Source organism: Polyodon spathula, chromosome 8 (genome assembly GCF_017654505.1).
Source record: "Polyodon spathula isolate WHYD16114869_AA chromosome 8, ASM1765450v1, whole genome shotgun sequence".
In the NCBI taxonomy this organism is placed as follows: Eukaryota; Metazoa; Chordata; class Actinopteri; order Acipenseriformes; family Polyodontidae; genus Polyodon; species Polyodon spathula.
Window position 1 is genome coordinate 20577224 of NC_054541.1, and position 24217 is coordinate 20601440.

Consider the following 24217-nt stretch of genomic DNA (forward strand, 5'->3'; position numbering starts at 1 on the left):
ACCTGGAATTAGTACCGGTAATCTTTGCTGGTCTTGCTTGATCCTCCCTTCATTGCACGCTACACTTTTGGACTACCATACAGCCAAGCATTTTGTTGGTTTTTTTTGTATTGCCTCCCCACATTGCCTGGTCATTCTTGCAGCAGGCTTGTTCCAACATATGGTATTCGAATCCTTCATTAGCTTAATATTTATTAGCATTACATTTTTAAGAATTACACACAGAATTAAGGTAGTTATCATTACCCCCAAACTCAGAAAACTTACTTATTAGATACCCCTTACCCTTTGTGTATAGTAGACCTGAATTAAAGTGAGAAACAGGATTTCCCATAGTTGACACCACACCACCACCTGTAAAATACCAGATTCAAAAAGTAAAACTTGAATTCATTTATTTAAATAATAACATCATTATGTTTGCTGTCACATGTTTTAAATTTTAGACAACAAAAGGGTGAACGGTTGACAATGTCAACTGTTGCACATTCATATATATATATATATATATATATATATATATATATATATATATATATTCACATTATATTTGAGCTGTGAAACAGTTTACTGACAAAGAAACTTTTATAATGCCATATATCCGGTTTGATACAAGAGATTTTGAAAGAGTGTCATTACATTGTTGAAATATGCATCTATTGCAAAGCATAGGATTTTATATATCTGTATCCTACTGTTTTAACATAAAGCAACAGTTCTATACTGAAGACTGCAATGGTATCTCCTTTTAACCTGTTGTTATGAATATTATTAAACCAGTATGGTACTGCTAAATTTAAATGTCTTTTTTTTTTTTAAGCTCCAGTATAAATAGCAATGTAATCACATAATAACTACTTAGTAACATTGTAATTCATATAGATCACATTTTAAGACAGTAGTTGCAAGTAATAGTAATTATCAGGCTGATACTCTGACTACACTGCTTAGGTACATTCTGTTTATACAGTTTGATGCTTTTGAAGGGTGACTTTAGGTTAACTGTTACATTGAGGCAAGTCAGGTTTTTTTTTTTTTAACACAAATCTAATGCATTTTTACTCTCTTTTTCTTTCTTTTCTTTAAGGGATGAAGGACTGTAAGTACTGTAATGCATCATAATTTGGTTAAAACAACTGTCTCAACCTGTCCCATAGAATATGGACTCCTGCCTCACCTGTGGGAGGGTCATGGGAACACTGGCGCAGTTGAATGTTGATCACAGGGTGTATAACTGAAATGTTACTGGCTCAACATATAGCATCCCCAACATAACAGCACATAAGACTGTGAAATATCTTTTACTTCTCTTTCTCAGTACACCAATAATATTTTTGTGTGAATTTGTTGAGACATAAATTCCTTCTTTTAGAAATATTCAGGCCAGATTTCAAACTGTTTCATCTTTTTAAAACCAGTACTCAGAGATATAAATGTGGATGTTGACAAGGTTGCGATGAGAAACGACCCCTCTGATGACGTAGTTCATTGCCAGTTTCAGCACGACGTGCAAGGGCCCGACAAGGGGCCTCACCTGCCGCACAACACCTGTTTGAGAACACAGTTTACAGTGGTTACATATGCATACAGCTATATATATATATATATATATAACAAACAACAACGTGCACAAATTATAAAAGATAGATGTGCCGACTTGGAAAACCCATGAAGGGTTTTTACCAAAAATGTGTTAATTTATGTACACTGCTGTATATATAATATATTATATATATATATATATATATATATATATATATATATATATATATATATATATATATATATATATATATATAGAGAGAGAGAGAGAGAGAGAGAGAGAGAGAGAGAGAGAGAGAGAGAGAGAGAGAGGAGAGATTTTGTAAAGGATTTTGTTCAACAGAGCTAACTTTCGAAACGTAATAAAAAATATCTGTTAGAATAAACAACATGAGTGTGCATTACAGAGGCTGTACAATGAACATAAAACTCGCAATGAGCATGTGCAGCCAAGATTGATGTGAGGGACTGCAAGGCGGTTCAGTTGTTCAGGAGGGATCCTGTACATGACCATTCCTCAAGGAGTACTGCCTCTAATTGTTTCAGGGAAGTTAGAGTGGAAATTTGCAGCAAGTCTGGTTTACTGTGATTGGATTGATTCTTGCTCTTAATGAGCTATATAGACATTGCCTGGAAGGATTTGATTATTTGACACATGAAACTTTTTATCTATGCCTACCATTTAAGCCACTTCACTTGCAAGTCTTTTTGCTTACAATGACTTGTATCTCCCCCCATGGCTTCACTTATAAGCAGAGGTTGTAATCTTGGCATGGACCTGATGAAGAGGCCTGTCGTGCAGTTAAATGCCAAAACCAGTGAACTGATTAATTCCATATCTTATAAGTTCCGCTCATAGAATACTGCTAAATAACCTCAGGCCCCCCAAAGGGGTTGTGCGCTGTTTATGGCTCTCTTCATGGAATGCATGTTTGCATTAACCCTTTGTGGTCCTATGTTGGACCAGGTCCAACATTACAATTTTCCTATTCCAGTCCGATGTCGGACCCTGACCGACATTATCAAAAAGACGTAAAGCACAGGCCTCTAGTCATTTTTTCTCCGGAAAAAACCAAGACAACCTTTCAATGGCCACGTGAGACTGATAGGAGCCAAATGAAGCCAAAAAACAAAAACAAAAACAAAAAAGGGTGTATCTGAGTAATACAGACAGCCCCTGCACCACAGAGATAACACAGACACAAACAAAGAAGATAGCTGCTTCAGCATCCAGCGCTCAAAGAATATCACAGACAGTTGCAGAGCTTTTTGAGATGCTATAATAATAAAATAATGACTTGGATCGCATTATTGAGGAGTTTGGTGATAAAACGAGTGATCAGGAGAGGATTTATCAGCATGCACGTTTATAAAGAGGTATGTGAAAAATACAGCGAGTAAGGGGTGGGGCTTGGCTGGAGATGCCTTACTGATGTCCTTTTGCCATGCAGGGCCTTTTAAACCTTTTTTACTCTGAAAAAAAAAATTAAACGGCGTGTGTAAAATAAACAGCGCGTGTGAAAATAAACTGGACCTGACGCGCCTGACAGGAGCTGAATAAATGGACCGCAAAGGGTTAAAATGCTGTCATGTAATAAAAACCAAAATGTTACTGAGAAAAATGCATTGTCTTTTTAAATGCATTTAAAAGGCATGTCATATGCAGACAGGATAAAATAATTTAATCTATTCAGTCTTGACAAAGAAGACTACGCGGTGACCTGATTCAAGCATTCAAAATTCAACATTGAAATGGCCTGTCTATACTCTATAATGATTTCATTCCAGCACCTCTCAACCTGGCCTTATTTACAAATGCTTCATTTAAGAAAATTTGAGATTTAACAATTAACAATTTTCTGTTTTTTAGTTGGGATTTTTTTTTTTTTTTGTCACTAGATATTGAAAACCTATTACTGCATCTAAAATCCACAGTTCTTCAAATATACCCAACAGTCGTAGCAGCAAATACTTTTCATGTGCGAAAACAAATCTACAGTTCATATCATGCCAATTCACCTGGAATTATGCAATTACTACAATGATTTCCAGATTTTAGTCTGGTCCCTACAGCTCTGCCAAATCCAGAAGTGACACCCCAGTTCAACCAGTTAATTTTCAACTGAACCTAACTATCAGCGGACTGTTAAATACAGCGCAAGCACACATGGCTGCAACACCTGTTACTTCCACCACCCCTCTTATTTCACAGGCTGGACCACCTACTGACTTTCTGTTACCAAAGCAGGATTAATCCTACTGCATTTAACCAGACTTGGATCATGGCTTTCACAGTTCATGCTAAATAATATTTACATCTGGCACCAGCTACTATCAAATCCTATTTGCCAGGAATTCAACACCAATTTCACTTGATGTCTATCACTTCTCCAGCTGTACTATCAATCCCAGTAGTTTGTCTTCTCTTGCGAGGAATTTCCAAGTGGCTCCATATGCTCGTCTGGCTATCTCTATAGTTATTCTAGGCAACTTGATTGCTTTCTCCGCCAAGGCTGCTTTTCTCTATTTGATGATTTGACTATGGAAATCATATGCTTAACAGTATTTTCGGGCTTTTGAGATGCTCCGAATATACAGTTCCTCCTATTTCCAGCTTTCCTACTCTAGGTATCTCCTGCAGTGACCTGAACCTCATTCAAGATTCCTATTTCATTGTATTCCTTTGGATTTCAAAAACTGATCAGCTGCGGCAAGGACAATGTATTCAGCTTTCAAAAATTAATTCTCCTCTGTGCCCCTACACTTCCATACTGAAGCACGTCGCAGAACGCAAGACCATTTCATCCTCTGACCTTTTGTTCTTCAATTCAAGCCAGTCCATATGCTTCCATGCTGAAATACATTACAGAATATAAACCCAAATCTCCTTCCAACCCCCTGTTCATCAATGAAAGTGGGTCTGTTGTCTCAAGACATTGGTTTGTTCTTGGCTCTCCACTTTGGTTTCCAGAGCAGGTCTTCCCCTGCAATTCTACACTCCGTATTCATTCAGAATCGGGGCAGCCACTTCAGCAGCAAGAGCAAAGATTAACCAGAATCTAATAAAAAGTATGGGACGCTGGACCTCATCAGCAGGCGAAGCTTACATTAGTTTTTCACCAGCCAAAATAGCATCTGCCTATCAGTCTATTGCTACTATGTCAAAAGTGGGGACAACCTATCTGCCTGGGCCACCAAAGGTTTCCTCCTAAAAAAAGAAATAAATAAAAATGAAAACTTCTACTGTTAAAATATGTATTTAGTCCAGCTCAGTGTTATAAAACTGGAGCCTGAATACTGGCGTAAAATTTCCTTAATGTTGTTGAGATTTTTTGGACTTATTTCCATAACATTAATGTTCATATTTTTTTCTTTAAGTACATTAACCAGCCCATGCTGTAGTTTTTATTTACTTTTTTTTAAATCTTTGTTTATGTGTCTACTCTGGTGCCCTTATTTTTTTTTTCTTTCAGGTGTTCTGCTGCCTTCACTCAAAGTTGGTGTTGTACTAGTTATTTGGAATTTCATCCCCAAATATATTAAAGGAAATAGGTGGAATGTCACTCATTTTTGCAGTGGTTTTGTAACTAATAACAAATAAAATGTCAGTTTGTCATGGAATTTTGAATGTAGTGGTCCACAGTGATTTATTTAGTGTGAATCGTTGAATGTTTGAGAGGAGGTATAACAGCAGTGTAAATAAATTATATATGGTGGGCTGTGAAATTTTTATGCCGAAGCGGAGGGCTCAAAAGCAAAAAGATTGAGAACCCCTGATGCAAGTAACTACATTTTTACATTTCAGGGTTTCAATACATTATATTAACTTACACACTCTTTTAAATATACATACATGTACTGTGTAACAGAGTGTAATATAGAATAGCACCAGTGTGGGGGAGTAACATATTACTGCAGTCTGTTTAGTAACGTGTAACTGTAATTGATTAATGTGAACTCAGTACAACAAAATGGAGTTTGCATACATGCTTGTGGCTTTTTAATGAACTTGTTCCCGAACAATAACTAAAGGTCAATAAGTGCAGGCCAATCCTTATATGTCACAATAACACAGTTTTTAGATCATCATGCTAGAAAATGGCATTTGAGGAGGGAACGAGTGGGTTTCATAGCTGGATCTTCAAAGAATATTTCGAGCTGCAGCCTGACCAAACTGAAAAAAAAGATCTCTGTAAAATGTCATGTGTGCCTGAGAAGTAACTATTTGTAACTGTAACAACAGTAGTTACATTTTGTTCAAAATAAATTCCCTAACATTGAATACATTGGTTGAGGGGGGATACCAGTATCCAAAGTCAACATTAAGAAAGTGTCAGGTATGACTGACAAACCCAGGCCAAATCAAGGGTATTGAATTACCAGCACCAATTATTATGATAACTATTACAGATGCCCCAAGGTAAAGACTGCTATACTGTAACTGGGAGCGTGAAAATTAAACATTTTATTTAATAAAGCCGAGATAAAGTATAATAACAGAAAGCACCCCCTCCCATGCTACAGCTTAGCTATTGCAGATCTACACAGTCAGATGAGCTGAAATTCTCTTGTTGCTTGTCAGATCCTTTTAATTGTAAAAAAAACACTGCTAATGAGGTAATAAATTAAGAGGTTATGCCGAATACTTTGGGAGATACCAATTGGAATGCACTGTAGTGGTATCCGTTTATCAAGACAAAAAATACTGTCCGATTGTCTGTCTGTACCAATTCAATCTCTTAGATAACTTTTGTTTTTTAGTTTTTAATAAGAAAATATATAGAAAAATAAAGTATACACGTGTTATGCCAGGTTTATGAAGATTTAGTGCAGTTTATATACTGGATATATAGTTCATAAAAGTACCTTATAAAAAGGCATGGCCCATTTAAAATCCCACCATAGCCAGACTGCTTGGACATCATCCACAATATTGATAGGCTTGCTCCTTCAACGTTTATTTTTCAGTGGTTCCCAAAATCCAATAATATATTGCTGACCCTTTGGTTTACAGTGTGGATTTGACTATGTTCTTCATTGGAACACCATGAAAGGTGTTAATTAAAGACGTTTTTCCACTTTTACTTTTAGCTCAGCTGTAATTGAGTGGGCCGAAGATATAAGTATCCAAGCTGCTGGTCAGACGCAAAGAATAAATGCACAATTTTTGCATGTGTAGCAAAACCCCTGCAGACCATTACATAATTAACAGGCTCATAATGTTTCAATAAAGAACGTGAGTTGGCTCAAAAATAAATACATTAGTCAAAAGCAGGGGTGCCCAATCCTGGTCCTGGAGGGCTGGTGTCTCTCTTGGCTTTTGTTCCAACTGTCCCCTAAATTAGTTAATTGGACCAATCAAGCACTTATTAGAAGCTTAATTGGTCCAATTAAGCAATTTAATGTACAGTTGGAACAAAAATCAGGTGCACCCATGCTCTAAAGGGTGAGTGATTTTTTTATGGTATTTTGTGAGCCCCTGAAAGATAAACATTAAAAAAAGGAGCAATTCTAATTATTTGTCATCTCATAAAATACACTCTCCTCAGGTGTGTCAAAGGCACTTGGCTTAAGGTGACATTGTGCATTACACAATGACTATACCTAGTCAAGTGTTTCCCTGTTTTTTGCATTTTTCCATACTTCAGCCTTCTGTACACTTTACACTGCCAATGTACACTATTTGAGCTCAGGTTCCCAGTTAACAATAATGTACAGTGTGATTCATAATTTCACATAGTTGCTTTGGTGTTTTCAATGCTACTTAAACGTTGACATTATTGAACAGCCCTCTGGTGGCCAGATGGTGTATCACAGTGTCTCCGCCATAGACTTTTCTTGTTTCAATACTTTTCTCATTTCATCCTCCACGTACCCTCCAGTTTTCGTGACACTCTGACCATCCTCAACTTACCGACTGTCATGCCGCTTTCGAACCGCTTGATGATGTCGAAGGAGTTTCTCACATTGCCTTCAGTGATATCAAACACGATATCTGACTGGATCGTAGCGTGGGCTGGGGACATTGCTTTCAGGAAAATGATTTCTGTAGGAATGCAAAAACAATACTAGTCTCATTTTCTTCACCTTTTTTAGCATTTCATTATCACATTGTAATTCCACAAATTACTGTTTACACTAATCTTCAACAAATAAAGGTACACACGAATAACTGAAAAATGCCATTGAATGTACAGACATTGGTAGTAAGTGTTGCAGGTCCAATGGAGAGAACATTGGCCCATCCAGTATTTCTGCATTGGTAGAGGTTTGATCATATTTCCACTTGAGGACAATTACACTTTAAAATCTAGTCAGGGAAACTAGAATATTTAGTGTGCAATAGATCTGAATAAGTTAAAATAGGCAATAAATGCCCCACCACCAGTCATTCTGCAGTGGTTCATCTGTCTCAATGCTTTCTGAGGGTAGTGTATTCTATAATAAAGAGCCTACTAATATGCAAAAAATGCAACAGATCCTGAACAGTTGTGCTTTTTTGGAATCTTCCTTGGTTTACTTCACCAATAACTAGAAGTTGGATCAAGTAGAAGGAGTTAGCAAATATTAGGTCTTTCTTAGGACCTTTTCGGTTTGTTCTGGAAGTTCAAATTGAGTGTCGTTTGATTTCTTTTTTTCTCCACCAACAAATGGAATGCCTAATTCCTTCTTTTTTTCATGAAGTAAAATGTGCAAATTAGGTTTTAGTTCACACAGCGTTGGTATTATTAGAGTTCATTTAAGAAAAGTTTGATAGACTTGAGACTGCATGGTAGCCTGAATTCGAATACAAGTTTGGTCTTAATATTGACTTCAGCAAATCACAACAGTAAAACTGTGTCATTAATTTTAAGGCGGCTGTAAAGCAAAGTTTTACTGTAATTTAGTTTGATAAACAACAAAATACAAGTTAATCTTACCTTCGGGTGTGTTGAACTCTCTGAATGTGTGCAGAGAGATGACTGTGTAGGACACTGTATGGATCGGGTCCAGCACACAGTTCACATCATTTAGACCACAGGACTTGATGCAGCGAATGGTTTCTGTTCTGTCTACTTGAACCCTGTACATTACAAAAAAATATATAAAAACAATGTAACTTACATTTCAGACACATTATTGGTAATGGGAATATCACACACCACTGGAAAATAGTCCACAGAATACTGAAAAATGAAATTGTGGTTATGGATTTAAAACACAGAAACCGAAAAATAAGGAAAACAGACGCAGCACAAAATGCACCAAAATAAAAAGGTCTTCTATATATCAGTCAAAAAAACAAACAAAAAAAAACTCAATGCAACAATTTTCCTTATGTAGTTTAAAATCATGCAATACGAAAACAACAAAAGATAAATGGACTGCAAAATGACAAATATTATTTTATTTTAATTCAATGCAGCTCTTATCTTTATGTAATTTTTTTTTTTTCTCATTTCAGTAAACAGAAAAAAAGCTGCCTTGGTAATTCTGTTTGTTTGTAAGGTCGGGGTCAACAGAATGAGAGGCAGTGACTGAGGATCACACCCCAGGCTCAAGATTAAGAGACCAAAGAGAGGCCCTCCATCTGTGGTGGGCAAACACAACTCTGTACTTCAGGAGGTTCATGTTAACAGCTCACACACAACAGCACTCAATAGTTATTGTGGCTTGTGCCATGGAATATTATCAAGAATTTAAATATAGTGATTCATTTTTGATGTCCCAAAAAACAGTTTAGAGCGTATAAGGGATTCACTTTGTTTGGTAATTCTCTGGTACTGTATAAGAAGATTTCGGTTTTTACCTGATAAACCTGAATTTCTAACCAACAAACTGAATTTTTTAAACTCAATTTCATCTTAACAAATGGCTAGATATGTCTAATAATTTATACCAAAATTAAATTTGCATCCCTTTTGGAGGTAAAGAAAAACATCTGTATGCCACTGCTAACATAAAAATAAGATCATTTTTAAAATTAAATTAAGATTATGAATAGCTTTTTTTTTATTACTTCTTTTGTTTCATTGAACTTAAACCTGATAAAGCTGACCTGTAAATAACCTGACAGCTCCCTTCATTGTCGTTGCGAAACAATTATAAATCACGGATACTTTATAACCAATAATCAGGATATTAAATAGAAGAATATTGTAATGTAAATCTTTCACTTACTATGTTTTTATTTTGTTATGAGTATGATAACATTGAACATGATTTTTTTTTTTTTTTACTTGAAAACAATAGAAAACAGCAGAATCCTAATCATAAATACATGTAGATACTTTACTTACAGTCCATATTTTGTTAATGTACCAAAACAAACTTTGCAAGACGCTATTCATTTTCGTGAGGACTTCTGTTGCCGGACCACAAATTGTTGAGACCACAAAGTACACCAAGGCACTGAGTCATATATCATTAGTTTGTGCCGTTGAAAGAAATGTTTGTGCAGCTATTATTTTTTTGGGGGGAGTGACATCACTCAGTCCCCCTACAAATAACAGAATTGAAGCAAACTTGTCCCATTCGTTTGTGCTGGTTTGTGCTGTTCACTCAGAATGGAAGAGCTACCGGGATATACAGTAATCCTTTTGTAGCAGATGTTTCTTATTAATATTTTTTTTCAATGCAGCACAATAGCAATTATATGGTACATATTATAAAAACATATTGACTATTTTGATTTACTGTTATGATGTGTAACGGTCCAAGCTTACCACCACCCACAATCACATTATTCTCTTAAGAACACAGAGGTATTTAGAGCGCGGGAAACAGCAACTTGCTAGTGTTGACAGTATACATATTTATTTTCGTAATGGGCTTTCGTAATGGGCATTCACTCAGATTGCAATGACTATCAGGTTGTGTACAATGACTGACATTCACAAGACAAACTCACAACTGACCAACTAATAGTAGTAGTATTACCTAAGGAAGGACACAGCATTAAGAACATAAGAAAGTTTACAAACAAGAGAAACATTTTGATATCCTTTGTTTAGACATGGCTTGTCCATGGGACTTAGCCCCATAACAGACAAAACACAGCTTGGACTGCCTCCAACTTCGTGTCCTGTCCACACAATAACCTAGTGCCCGCACAGGGCAGAGCGTATGGAGCTGTCGCTCCCTGTCTGATTGGAAAGCCTGCAGCGAGGAACAATATCCTTCAAAAAGGTGGCCGAAGCCGCCGAGCTCCTTTCAAAAATTGCCCCACCAGGAAGTGAGCTCCTGGGGAGACAAAGTCAATTTCGACACGGCAGGCTAAAATGGCTGCCAGATAGACCTTTAATGTGGATGCGGGCTTCCCCTCATCAAATAGGTCCCATAAGCCAAATTGTGGGGTCAAACCCATGAGGCAGACACTATGTCTGAAAGACGCCCCGCTTGTACTGGGGTCGTGTGGATGCTGCTCTGGCATTTTGCAGGATGTCAGTGATCTACTGGACAGACCCAGGTGGCTTAAATTCAGCCATTCAGGGGCCATCACGCAAGCCACGGATGGACACATTCGTGGCGATGACCTCGCTTCTGGTGATGCTGCCCATTGTTACGTTTAGATGTAGATGGGCAGGCTGTGTCCACCAAGAGAGCGCCTTTAGACAGTTGTGATACACTGTCACTAGGCGTCCCAGGTTCAACACAGGCTGAAAAATGCTGCTGTTGAACCAGGTTTGGAGAGGGCGCATGTGCAGGAGCCCCAAAGGAAGGGTCTGGGAAGCTGCTTCCATCAAGCCCAGAAGACTGGAACGTCACAACTGCAAGTGCTGTACTGAGCTGAATAAGCTTCAAAACAGGCATTGTCTGTATTCTGTTGTCTGATAGAGTGGACAGCATGGACTTGGAGTCCAATTGCACTCCTAGATAGGAGGGTATCTGCATAGGTGTGCGCTGCCTCATTGCAAGATTCACCGTCAGGCCCAACCGATGAAGGTGGCCGGTGGATGCAGTTAGCTACTTTGTTCAGTGAGTCTCACCCTTCTAGTACTAGGCTGTTACAGTTATCCTGTGCTATCCTTTTCCTAGTCGGCAGAGACGCTCCCTACACATGTTTAACCAAAAAAAAAAAAACATTTTCTTTAAACTGTATCGATACTGCACTAATGGAACTATAGAAACGATAATATTGTATTGTTTTTTGATCAACTTGCTATAGCAATATAAAAGCATCCTAACTCTCCAAACACATATTGTATTTATTATGTAGATCTGCCTCCCAAAAATTCGGCTGACAGATAGGTAAACTGGTAGATTAGGTTGAGGGGGACTAAGACAGAGAGAAATCCTAAATATCAAGAATCTAGTCGCTTATTCACCAGTCACAAACGTGTATTGCAAGTGAGAGGATTCCAATTTTTATTTTGTTCCATTTTTGTTTTAACTGAAAACTAGGACTAATTGGTCACGTGTGTCTGGCAATTCCCAGGGAGGTATGCCACAGAGAGAGAAGGAATCTGAGCTGCAAATCTCCCCGTGTAAGGTTGGTGGTATGCTTTCCCATAAACGAGGCAACCTGACGTCGGATATTTTGGAGGAAGCGCGTAGCTACGAGTTTGTTAAACAAATCCATTATGGCCACCCACAGGCAGGCAGCGACTGGATAGACAGCAATGCCGGGCTGATGACAGGGAAGAGTTTGGCAGTACAAAGGAGATGCAGCTACACGAGTACGGCCCCTTACACCGGAGTTACTGACGCATGTGTTTTGACGTTTTTGTGTCTGCAGCGGAAGAGCGAAAGGGAGCTACAGCCACAGAGCCAGCACACACCCCTGAACACGACCCTCACACCACAGCACAGACACACACATACACCACCATCCCGGGTTTGGAAAGCACAGTTTCTTGCACTGGGATAAATAAGGTGTATTGAATATATTTGTGTTTGTGTTTAACCCGCCGTGTACCCCCCAATACCATCGTTGGTAGAGGCTTTATTAGTTATTATTTTGGAAATAAACACAGACTGTTTTCAAATTAAAAGTACTGGCTGGACAGTTAGCTGTCCTAGCATTTCTGTGATCCATTATTTAAGCTACTGCATGCAATATATTCACAACTGACCATTGAGACACCAGGAACCAACAAAGTACATTAAGCTTGATAGCATACAAACTCAAGCTGTGCAGCAAAATTACTATGCATACTCTTTACGCATTCAATTTAAATATCATACGTTATTTTTTCAATACGTAAAACACAGAGCTTATCTAGAGCACTGCCTGTAGCTTTAAACTCTTTAAAGCTCTTCATTGACTGTCATGTAATTCCTATGATTCATGAATAAAAACACACATTAATGCAGTTTGACAAAGAATGAAAAGAAGGTTTTAATACTCACGCTTCTCCATATTTGCGGTAATTGTCCGGGCACTCAAATAACAAGCACTTGAAGTCACCCTGCACGTTGAAGCAGGTCTCGGAGCCAGTGCAATTGTGTGCTCCTGTTACACATTCATCAATATCTGTTAAAAAACAATGAATCCTGTCAGGTAGGAATACAGGACAGGTCATGTCAAATTAGTTCTGAAAGTCTCAGCCCAGTTCAATGTCCAGCTGTCCCCTCATCACAAAACCTCCATCCCATGTGGAAGTACATATAAGTAGTATACACATCTCCACTCAGTGTATAAATAACATGTTACAAAAGCCCTGAACACTGTTCTCTTACAGTGTGACACGGCTAGTGTCTTCAATAACTTTTTAGAGGAGATAGTACTGTTAAATAATACTGTTTACAAATAAATGTAGTTATTGAAATAAAGCAAAGCTACAATGTTAAGAGGTTTGCAGTCAGTAGCTATCCACTTTGCAACAGCATTGGTTATAGCTTGATTCATGGGTGTGCAGAGATATGGAATTTCTAAAAGAGTACTCTGTCAAAACGGACAGATTTCTTTTGTTGATGAATTGCTCTTATCTGTAGCAGAATAACTACTAGAAAGTGTATTTTGAGAAGTGAAAGCATGTTTAGCACACAGGTAGTATAGCAGACTAGATTCACTTCAATGATACTGGAACACACTTTGACAATAGACTGAATAGAAATGGTGCCGCAGGAAATTAATTACGGTATGCTAATAGGTCAAGACAGAGGAGTGCGATTAACATGTGTTAATCTCCCAAAAAATGAGCATGTTAATCGCAGAATTTAACTGTGATTGACAGCCTTTATTTTATACTTAACTTCCGTAAATACATATTTTAGAGAAGGTATGCCAGTGTCCTTAAAATACTGTAACAGAGGCAGTGGCTGAGGACTGAATTCTGGTCTCCTGGTTCAGAAACCAGCACGCTGTCTGTTGTGTTAAGAGCTGGGTCTATGAACCGAGAGAGCAGGTGCCATTCCTCAATTGCTTCTATATTGGACACCAATCCTTACAGCAGTCCCTGCTTTCAGACTTCAAGACATACTGGAATTGAAACTAAACTGAAAATAGTGCTACTCATTTAATGTGCTTAATGAATCACAGCAGTTGCATCGTACTTATCTTTTTTGCATACCGATGAACGTTTGGGCAAAACACAAAGCGAAGAATTGAAATGTTCTAGTCTGGCAGGAGAGGGAAGGAGTATGTAGCTTGAATAGCCTAAGAAAAAGTAGTAGCTTCTGTTCCCTTTTCCTACCTTGACAGCTGCGTCCGTTGGGGGCCAGGGTGTACCCTGTGGCCGGGCAGGTGCAGTGGAAGCTGCCTGGGACGTTGTGACAGCGATAGGAGCAGATGTGTCCCCCAGTAGGTACAGCACACTCGTCAATATCTAGTTTAAAAAAAATAAGACAAGCTTGTCCTGAACAAAAATGAAAAAGCACATAGTAAAAAAAAACACTTTGAATAGTTAAGTGGTATATCTTAGTGATAACAATAGCTTGCAAAGACCTAATGCAGGGATCTCCAATCATGGTCCTGGAGGGACAGTCCACTCCCAGTTTAACAGGTAAAATAATATAATTAACTACTACAGGTCTGGCTGGAGGTTTAATTGGTTCAATGAAACAATTTACAAAAGGGTTGGAACAAAGACTAGGAGTGGAAGGGCCGACTTTGGACACCCTTGACCTACTGAATATCTACCCACTGAAGTTTGGGGAAGATATTTAGGTCTAATATTTGGAGCCAAGATGTGTGAGGCATTTACTTTGTTTTGTCCCTATGAGGTGTGTGTCAAATTACTATATTTTGTTGTTTTAATTACATGTACAGTTTTATGACATTTTATTGTTAACAAAGGTAAAGTTGAAGGGTCTCTATTGGCACCCATTGTAAAAGCATTGCTATTTAGAGTGCAGGGGGAGTCATGCCATTGGGTTTTGTGCTCTCAGAGGGTTTGGGTGGAAAAATCAAACAGGGCTAGTTCACCAAGGTTTGGCAGGTGAAAAACAGAGGCAATTGACTTGAAAGTCGGAACAAATGTTGTATGTTAATTTTCAGTTCTCCTGAACAGTAAGTGGGTTGCAGTGGTGAGATGACATTCAAGATGGGTTTTTCAAAAGGTAGAAAATATAGGGATAATAAAATAATAATAATAATAATAATAATAATAATAATAACGATAAGACCGTGGCAGGGCAGAAGCCCTGTATGTGTAAACAGTGGGGTTCTCTTTCAATTCGAAAATAGCCACAACTAATGGGTATCGCCGTCAGGTGATAGGATTATGCTGAGCTTAATATAAAAGCTGCCTTTAGGCCTCCGTAGCTCTGATGTCAGCCTTCCTAGAGAAGGTCAGGGTAGAGAAAGCTACAATGCTTCTGGTAACTCCTAGGTGGCCCCGAAGGACCTGGTTTTCGACCCTGGTGCAAGTCTGCACGGCCAGCTGAGACAGATCCCCTTGTGGGAAGATATCCTCTCTCAGCTGATGCAGCTATGGATCTGGCCCCTGAACGGGAATGCCTGTCAGCTCTAGGGCTGTCATCGGCAGTTATTGCCACTATTCAGAGCGTGAGAGCTCCCTCTACCAGGTCACAATACGCATATAAGTGGCAGTTATTTCAGGACTGGTATCTGGCCCAGGGCCAGGACCCAGTTACCAGCCCCATGGCAATTATCTTACAGTTTCTCCAGAAACTATTAGATGACGGTAGGTCCCCTTCCACATTGAAGGTGTGCATAGATGGGTTATCGACTGGAAACCATTTCCTGGCGTCCCAATTTCTTAAGGGTGTGAGGAGGCTGCGTACTCCCAGGACATCTAGTCTCCCCTCGTGGCACCTTGATGTGGTGCTGGAAGCCCTTACAAAAGCCCCATCTGAGCCACTCCACACTGTGGATCTGAAGCTCATGTCCTTAAAACTGCATTTTTTCTGGCTATTGCTTCAACAAAACGGGTGAGTGAGCTGCATGCAATTTCAGTCTACCCTTCTTGCATTCGCTTCGCTGGAAACTGATCTAGAGTCTCCATGCAACTAAACTCTGCATTTTTGCCGAAAGTAATATCCCCGTTCCACGTGAACCAATCTGTGGAGTTGATGGCATTCCATCCTCCTCCCTTCTCTTCTCTGGAGGACCAGCGGAGGCACATGCCCTGCCCAGTGCGGGCATTGAGGTGCTATATTGACCGTACAAGGGGTGTCAGATACACTGAACAGTTGGTTGTGTGCTATGGTTCTAGGACACTGGGTTAGTCCCATTGGATAGTGGACGCCATTGCTCTGGCTTATGAATCTGCTGGTCTTTCCCCTCCAGGGCAATTGAAGGCGCATTCTACCAGGGGTATGACGACGTCCTGGGCCCTCTTTTGAGGTGTCCCAGTGTCTGAAATATGTGCTGCGACTAGCTAGGCTACGCCACACACTTTCATGAGGTTCTACAGACTGAATGTGCTGGATTCCTCTGCTCAACTCTTTGGAGCTTCGGTCTTGGACTCTATTACACCAGTGAAAGAGACCACTTAGTGTTAATCTGTATTAGACTGCTGTACTCTTTGAGTACGCTCTCCAGCATTACCCATGTGGTAAGAGTATCCCGGTATGATATTGTACTGTTAAAGACCCTCTGTTCATAGAACAGTGTTAGGACATATGTCTTTCGAACCACATGCTGAGGCGCTGTTCTGTGTATATTTTTTACATGTACACCTATCTTGTCCTACTGCCACATGGTCTCCCTCACGACTGCTTTGGTACACAGTACCCATTAGTTGATGGCTATTTTCGAATTTAAAGAGAACGTAAGGTTGCAGATGCAACCCTGGTTCTCTGAAAGAGAAAATAGCCATCAAGCAGCGAGGTCACTTCAGTAGCCCTTGCGACCTGAAGCAAAAGAGGCTGAGCTTCCTACTCTCTGCATAGTCATTCAGCACCCGAGGGGCAGGGCGCTGACGTCAGAGCTACGGAGGCCTAAAGGCAGCTTTTACATTAAGCTCAGCATAATCCTATCACCTGACGGCGATACTCATTAGTTGATGGCTATTTTCTCTTTCAGAGAACCGGGGTTGCATCTGCAACCTTACGTTTTGGTGTTGTGAAAATAAACAATGTATTATTTTGAATTGAAGTTTAGAAGGGATGGGGTTAATTACATCGATGCCAGAATCCACGTGGGGAATGTGGCTGGGGCCTTCACTCAACAATTGATGGTAAATCAAGCCCCAGCCACATGTTATATAAAGGAAAACAGATTATTTGTTTCTAGGCACAGCTCAGTGAAGGCAACTGCCCAATCTGAACAAGAAAAGAGTGTGGGGTTAAACGATTTTTGTTTAAACCTTTTCATTTGTTCCTGTGTTTTGTTTGTTCAATTAATACAACTGTGCATCTATGCTTTAAAGTGCAGCTTTCCACCTCTGCTTCTTGCTATTCCCCATCCCTGGCCGCGACACTATCCTGTCACAAAGACCAAATAAGTGAGTTCCTTTTCTAAGACTATGTTGAAAATTGTTGTTAAGCATACAAGGGTGACTACATGCCAGGTAACAGTCTTTACTTTCTTACCTTCACAGGTAATTCCATTTACATCGCTCAGCTGGTAACCACGGCGACAGTAGCACTGGTACGAGCCATACACATTAGCACATTCTTGACTACAGGGATTGCTCTCACACTCGTTCAGATCTAAACACAGAGAAAAAAATAAACAAACATGTAGTTATATTATATGTAGGGCTTCTGTTTTTCGGGTTTTATTAACTTTATTTTTCGGTGCTTATTTTTAGCTATTTTCAAGTTTTATGTAAATCGTTTTTTTCTGAGCTTTCATTTTTGATATACTGTATGAAATTAGTGTTTTCAGTTACTTTCCAAAATGCTTGAGTGTTGCTTTTTTTGTGTGTCAAAATATGCATAGTAACCTCGACAGTATTTACGCACTTAAGTTGTACCTTCTTTCCTTTCCTGTCTTCCACAACGAAATTCCTATGGTCATGGGCACATTTTTCTGGGGTTTTGGCGTGGAGGCATTTTTGTACATTTCGCCACAATTCTGTTTTAAATCCCCCGTATCTTGACTGTAATACAGCTTTAAATCCCGCTAATACGCTTCATCATTATTGTAATCTCGTTTTAAATCTTAAAAGAGGAGTCTCCAATAGAAATGTAGGAATGTGCTGTCACTCAGTAGTTGGGGGCGTGTTTAAAGTATTCAGAACAAATCAATGATAGATACAAGTCAGGAAGGCAGGACATTGCCCAGTAGCACAGGAAATGTATTTATTATTATTTTTGTAGTAGGTTTCATTTTTTATTATGTGAAAATGGTAACGTCAACGTGAATAGATTAACCATTTCCACAGTTTTTACGGTGTTTTCCAGTGTTTATTGGCTATCCACTGATTTCATTTGTTTTGTATCAGGGGTGTTTTTTATCTGGTTTTATCGGTTAAAACCGAAAATCAGAAGCCCTAATTATATGCAGAATTCCTGGTTTTATGTTTCATCTGATGAACTCACATTGTTTTTCTGCTATTAATATACCATAAGCAATAATATCTGTTTATTTAAACATCCCCTGAAGAAGACACTTGAGGTCTTGAAAGCTAGTGTTTGTATATAACATTACACAATTATTATAACAGTTTTCTATGTGTTGACATTTGTAAAAAATTCTAGCACCTACACACAAACATTTAAAAAAGTGTTTATGTCACACCCCTATCACTTGTGATTGGCTAGCTGTGAGAAAAGCTGATCTTCTATTGGTTACAAAGAAACTCAGAAATGGCTGCAGAGCCTCTGGCAATGCACAGACTGATCTTTTAAATTTAAGTTATTACTTTTGTAAATTAGCAAACAAGTGATGTTGCTTTCTTAATGCATAGACCAGATATTTAAATGCAGCAATCAAGTAAAATTACAACAACAAAAAAAAAAAAACAGTCACGATTTTTTTTTAAATCGCATTGTATACTGTAAATTTATAAAATTATTTTCAATCAACTTTGTGGTCAAGCGTGTATAGTACTTACTATTTAGAAGCATTTCAAAACAAACTTACTCTGGCAATTTTGTTTTCTTTTGATTCTAGTGTGACTAATCTAGTTTGCTATGTACCATAATTACTTTTTTATTTATTTAAATGCTATATATATATGTGTGTGTGTGTGTGTGTGTGTGTGTGTGTTTTTTACTAGACTAGAACAGAAGCGATATTAGTTATTTATTGGTCATGCACAATCCATCGATTTGTGAAATGATTGAAACGAAGATTGTCAAATATGTTTATAATGTTATAAATGAAATGCTTATGTATGAAATTATGTACAATATTTTATTATTATTACTTTAAATATCATCACAAATGTTTTTATGTATGAATTCATTCACGTATTTATTTTTCAGAGAGAGTAGCGCAGAGAAAGAATGTTGTCCTCCCGACAAACAAAACAAAACAAAAAAAGCAGGGTATGAAACCAAGATCCCCCTGCTGCAGCAGTGTTCCAGTTAGCCACCATGGGACAAGATGTTAGATGAAGAACATTAGCTGTAAAATGTTGTACATAGTTTAGAAAAAAAGTATATCATGAAATGCACAAAAGAAAAAAGGGTCATTCCATGCCATTGAAAAAATCGTCCAGATTTTCCTAGAGAAAGTCACCTGGGGATTTTTGGACACGCTGAGTTCAGAAATGATAGCCATTACTTTTTTTTCAACTGATACCTGTTGAACCTTTTGTGTATCTCAATCACAACTGAGAAATGTGTTAATAGTAAAATTATTTTATTTACAGGGTTTTTCTATGAAACAACTAAATGGGCTTTTAATTCGTAAGTCTTGCTTTTTCATTTCAAAGCAGAAGCGACTCCTCTATTAATGTAAATACATTCCTGCAGAACGATTGTAATATAGTGTGTCCAGTGTATAAGACTTTCTTTTTCATTATAGCTTTAATAAAGATTTGTCACTTATTAACATGTTGCTATCTCGTTTGTACGTTCTGCCTGTTAATCAAAAATGAAGGCTTGGTCAATTTAAAAGCCAATTTAGTTGTTTCACAGGGGGGAAATAATGTAAATGCAATCGATTTTACTATTAACACGTTTCTCAGTTTTGATTGAGATACACGAAGGCTTAGCAGGTATCAATTGACTTCTAAAGGAGAGCAGAAAAGTCACGTAAAGCACCAAAAATCACAAGCCCTACTTATACCATAGAAGACAGGGTCAAATGTATATGTTAACTTATATTAGGCAACCTAACACCTCAAAAGGTAAAGTAGTGGTGCATTGGTGTAATGGTCCATTCAATAAAAATTAATTTAAAGTTTAAAACATTATATTTTTTTTGTCTTTTTAAAAAGACAACTTTGCAGCATGCTATTATATCAATAAGAAACCTTGGGGCCTTGTGCCTCATTGAGTTACCCCAGAAACGCACGCCCTGTGGTGTGTCAATGCCTAATAAAGCCTGACATTCAACTAAACAAACATACAGCTGAAGGATTCTATTGTTCTTCAAACAGACATGTTCAAAACAACAAACAGAATTGAAACATCAACAGAACATTGTAAAGACAGTAACAAAAACTGTGTGTATGCAGCCACACTGGAATGATTATTACCTTGTAATCAATTACACAGACTCCATGTATTAGTGAGTGTAAACGTTGATTGGTTTACCTTCACAGTTCCTGCCATCACTGCCCAGCTTGAAGCCAGTGGTGCAGCTGCAGTGATAAGAACCAGGGGTGTTCTCACACTTGTGAGCACAGAGGCGTCCCTGATAGCGCCTACACTCATTGGTATCTGAAACAAATAAAAGAAAGTAAAGATATACATTAATAAACAAATTAAATAATCCAAATTTAAACAAACAAGCAATTAATATGTGTTTTAATGTTCTATGAGTTATAGAGGATAAAGGCTATCTGTTACTATTCATAATAGTGTTTTAAAATGCAGACTATTAAACTGTTATTCTGCCTGTGGAGTTTTGAAGTTCCATCATTTAATTTCAAAGACAGATGGGGAGGGGGCAACATAACAGTAAATGTAAGTGTTTAAAACCTTACCAACACAGCTCCTGCTGATGCTGTCAAAGTAGTAACCGGCACTGCACTCGCAGAGAAACGTTCCAGCAACATTTATACACCCATGACCTGGACCGCAGGGCTGGGAGAGGCTGGTACACTCATCCACATCTGGAAAAAGATACAGGAATGGTAAAGCAGTGTTTACCATCACTCTGTCACTTAATTTAATGTGTTACCAGAAACGCATGAAGTATCACAGCGATATATTGCTGACTCTTTGGACATTTACTCGGGAGAAATCGGGAGAAAAAAAAAAAAAAAGATTGCAGTGTATCCAGATCACATTCTGTCTTGCCACAATGCTGGTTTCTGTGCCCACACTCATTTCTTATGAAGTTTGAAATGCTACAATAAGTACCCATGTTTAATGTTGCAGTGATTTATTTCATTGGCAAGGACAACATGGAAGCTTGCGCTAGCTACGCATTCTTGGCTATCTTCTCCCGTTTTATTTTCATGATACACTTTTGTTGGAGGAGGGCATTGTACGGAAAACTATGTCTACATTTTTTCACATGGCAAATATATCAATGTTTTCTTACCATTTTTGGGTCTTCTGAGTAAAAAGCAATAATGCGTATTGAAACCCAAGTTCTTTTTCTTGAACACGACCTATGAGCTCTGCACCAGCCAAGACAACCGAAACACATGCAGAACTCACAGGTTATGTTCAAGAAATAAAATGGCCCATTTAATTTCTGTAGGGGTTCACTGCCATTCTACTGCAATATTAAAAGCCATCCTGTGATGACAGTAATTCACAGTATCTCAACACAGAAACCGATCATTTTTTTTGTCACAGGTGCGCCTCACGTTTCATGTTAAAATCTGATTAAACTATAGAGGGGGGAGGGGCAACGGCCCTGCTGCAACATAACATAAGTTTTCTCGGGCATCTACACAACACAAGTGTCAGCTTGGAAAGGAAGGGTAATATGGGGCTGAGGTTGGGTGTTAGGAGTCCATGCAGTGAGCCCCATAAAGTACAGATTCTAACCACTGGTCACTGGAATATATATATACTGTGCCTTGCAAAAGTATTCAGACTCCTGACCAATAATATCACTTTACCGAATTACAAGTGGTACATTGAAATTTCGTTCTGTTGGATATTTTATTTTTAAACACTGAAACTCAGACTCAATTATTGTAAGGTGACATTGGTTTTATGTTGGGAAATATTTTTAAGAAAAATAAAAAACTGAAATATCTTGCTTGCATAAGTATTCAACCCCTGTGCTGTGGAAGCTCCCAGTTTGCACCGATGAAAGAAAATGCCCTAACGAGGACGCAATTACCTTACCATTGGCCTCCACCTGTGAACGATTAAAGTTGCTGTCACAGTTTCTGGATAAATACCCCACTGTTGAAGGATCATTGGTAAGGCTGTGAATCTGAAGGAAAATGAAGACCAAAGAGCATTCTACAGAAGTTAGAGATAAAGTAATACAAATGCATAGATTTGGGAAAGGGTACAAAATAATATCCAAGTGTTTGGATATCCCAGTGAGCACAGTTGGATCAATAATCAGGAAGTGGAAGCTGCATCACACCACCCAGGCACTGCCAAGAAAAGGCCATCCCTCAAAACTCAGCGCTCAAACAAGAAGGAGACTTGTGAGAGAAACCACAGAGAGGCCAACAATCACTTTGAAGGAGCTACAGAGTTCAGTGGCTGGGAGTAGAGTAATGGTGCACCAGTCAACCATATCAAGAGCTCTGCATAACACTGGCATGTATGGGAGGGTGGCAAGAAAGAAGCTGTTATTCAAAAAGTACCATCTGAAAGCACATCTGGAGTTTGCCAGAAAGCGTGAGAGTGACCCAGCTGCGATGTGGGAAAAGGTTTTGTGGTCAGATGAGACCAAGATAGAGCTTTTTGGCCAAAACTCATAGCGCTATGTGTGGCGCAAACCTAACACTGTCCATACCTCAAGACACACCATCCCTACAGTGAAGTATGGTGGTGGCAGCATCATGCTGTGGGGATGCTTCTCATCAGCAGGGACTGGGCATCTTGTTAAAATTGAAGAAAGAATGGATGGAGCAAAATACAGGAAAATACTGCAAGAGACTGAAGCTTGGGAGGAAATTCACCTTTCAGCAGGACAATGATCCCAAGCACAAGGCCAAAGCAACATTGGAGTGGCTCACGTACAAAAAGGTGAATGTCCTGCAGTGGCCCAGTCAAAGTCCTGATCTCAATCCCATTGAGAATCTGTGGCATTATTTGAAAATTGCAGTCCACAAGCATCGTCCAACCAACCTGAACAACCTGGAGCAAATCTGCCAAGAAGAATGAGCTAAAATCACTCAGACACTGTGAGCAAAGCTGGTACATACTTACCCCAAAAGACTTAAAGCTGTTATTGCAGCGAAAGGTGGCTCTACCTGCGATAGCTAGTTCAGTCACGTCTCCTCCAATCCAGGATTGACACATCGCGTACCACATTAGGGCGATGACTTTGGGTATTATGACTCTGTCTCCTTCCTGGATGGCTGGCTTCCAACTGACCCTGGAATGAACTGCCAGACCAACCAGTACGCGGCAATCTGTTCCTGTTATACAGCACCCTCACAGATTGGGAGGGAGATTGTTGACTAGGATTAATTCGCTCTGTCATAGCCATACAGCGAGAGGTTAAAATAAATCACTCTCTTCTCTTTTTCTTAAATAGCACAGGACGGAATGGGACAGGACATTCTTTGATAAGACGGGAATGAAAATGATATGTACGGAACAGTATACGATGGGAAAAATGGTAGTGGGACAGGATGGAAACAAATTACACTAAAAATGTTTTCACGGAATGGGATGGGACAGGAAAACAGGATGGGACATAACTCAAGTTTCATTCACGTGTCACTCTCTAGCTTCTTTTCCATCATGAACAATACCTGGACAGATGAAAGAAACCGAATGGCCACAGATTATACACCCAGGAATATACTGAAATTGTGTGCAGTTAGCTAGTTGCTTTAAAAAGAAATGATTAAAAAAATGTGTGAGAGGATGGCCATTAAAATAGCCTATATTTCAATGATTTAATTTGTCTTATCAATTATTTAACAGCGTATCCCGGTTTTGAGCTTTGAAAATCTGGTCACCCTAGATATATGATACGTTTTTAAGTTTTGCCTCACAGCTTTAATTATATGGGGTGCTGTGTGCAAAAGATAAACCCATATTAGGCACATCTCTATGGACCACTTCAGCACTG

At 38.8% G+C, this 24217-nt stretch overlaps 1 protein-coding gene across 1 annotated transcript in view; it reads right to left on the minus strand.

The window, feature by feature from the left end:
• Nucleotides 1-378: 378 nt before the first annotated feature.
• Nucleotides 379-24217, minus strand: part of LOC121319577 (fibulin-1-like) — a 48335-nt gene continuing 24496 nt past the window's right edge. The window contains exons 8-15 of the mRNA XM_041257155.1: nucleotides 20976-21104; nucleotides 20584-20709; nucleotides 17464-17583; nucleotides 14160-14291; nucleotides 12874-12997; nucleotides 8463-8605; nucleotides 7457-7588; nucleotides 379-1548 (exon numbers count right to left, since the gene is read on the minus strand). Coding sequence (XP_041113089.1) covers nucleotides 1409-1548; nucleotides 7457-7588; nucleotides 8463-8605; nucleotides 12874-12997; nucleotides 14160-14291; nucleotides 17464-17583; nucleotides 20584-20709; nucleotides 20976-21104 — 1046 coding nt within the window. The 3' untranslated portion in view covers nucleotides 379-1408. The remainder of the gene's footprint in view (nucleotides 1549-7456; nucleotides 7589-8462; nucleotides 8606-12873; nucleotides 12998-14159; nucleotides 14292-17463; nucleotides 17584-20583; nucleotides 20710-20975; nucleotides 21105-24217) is intronic.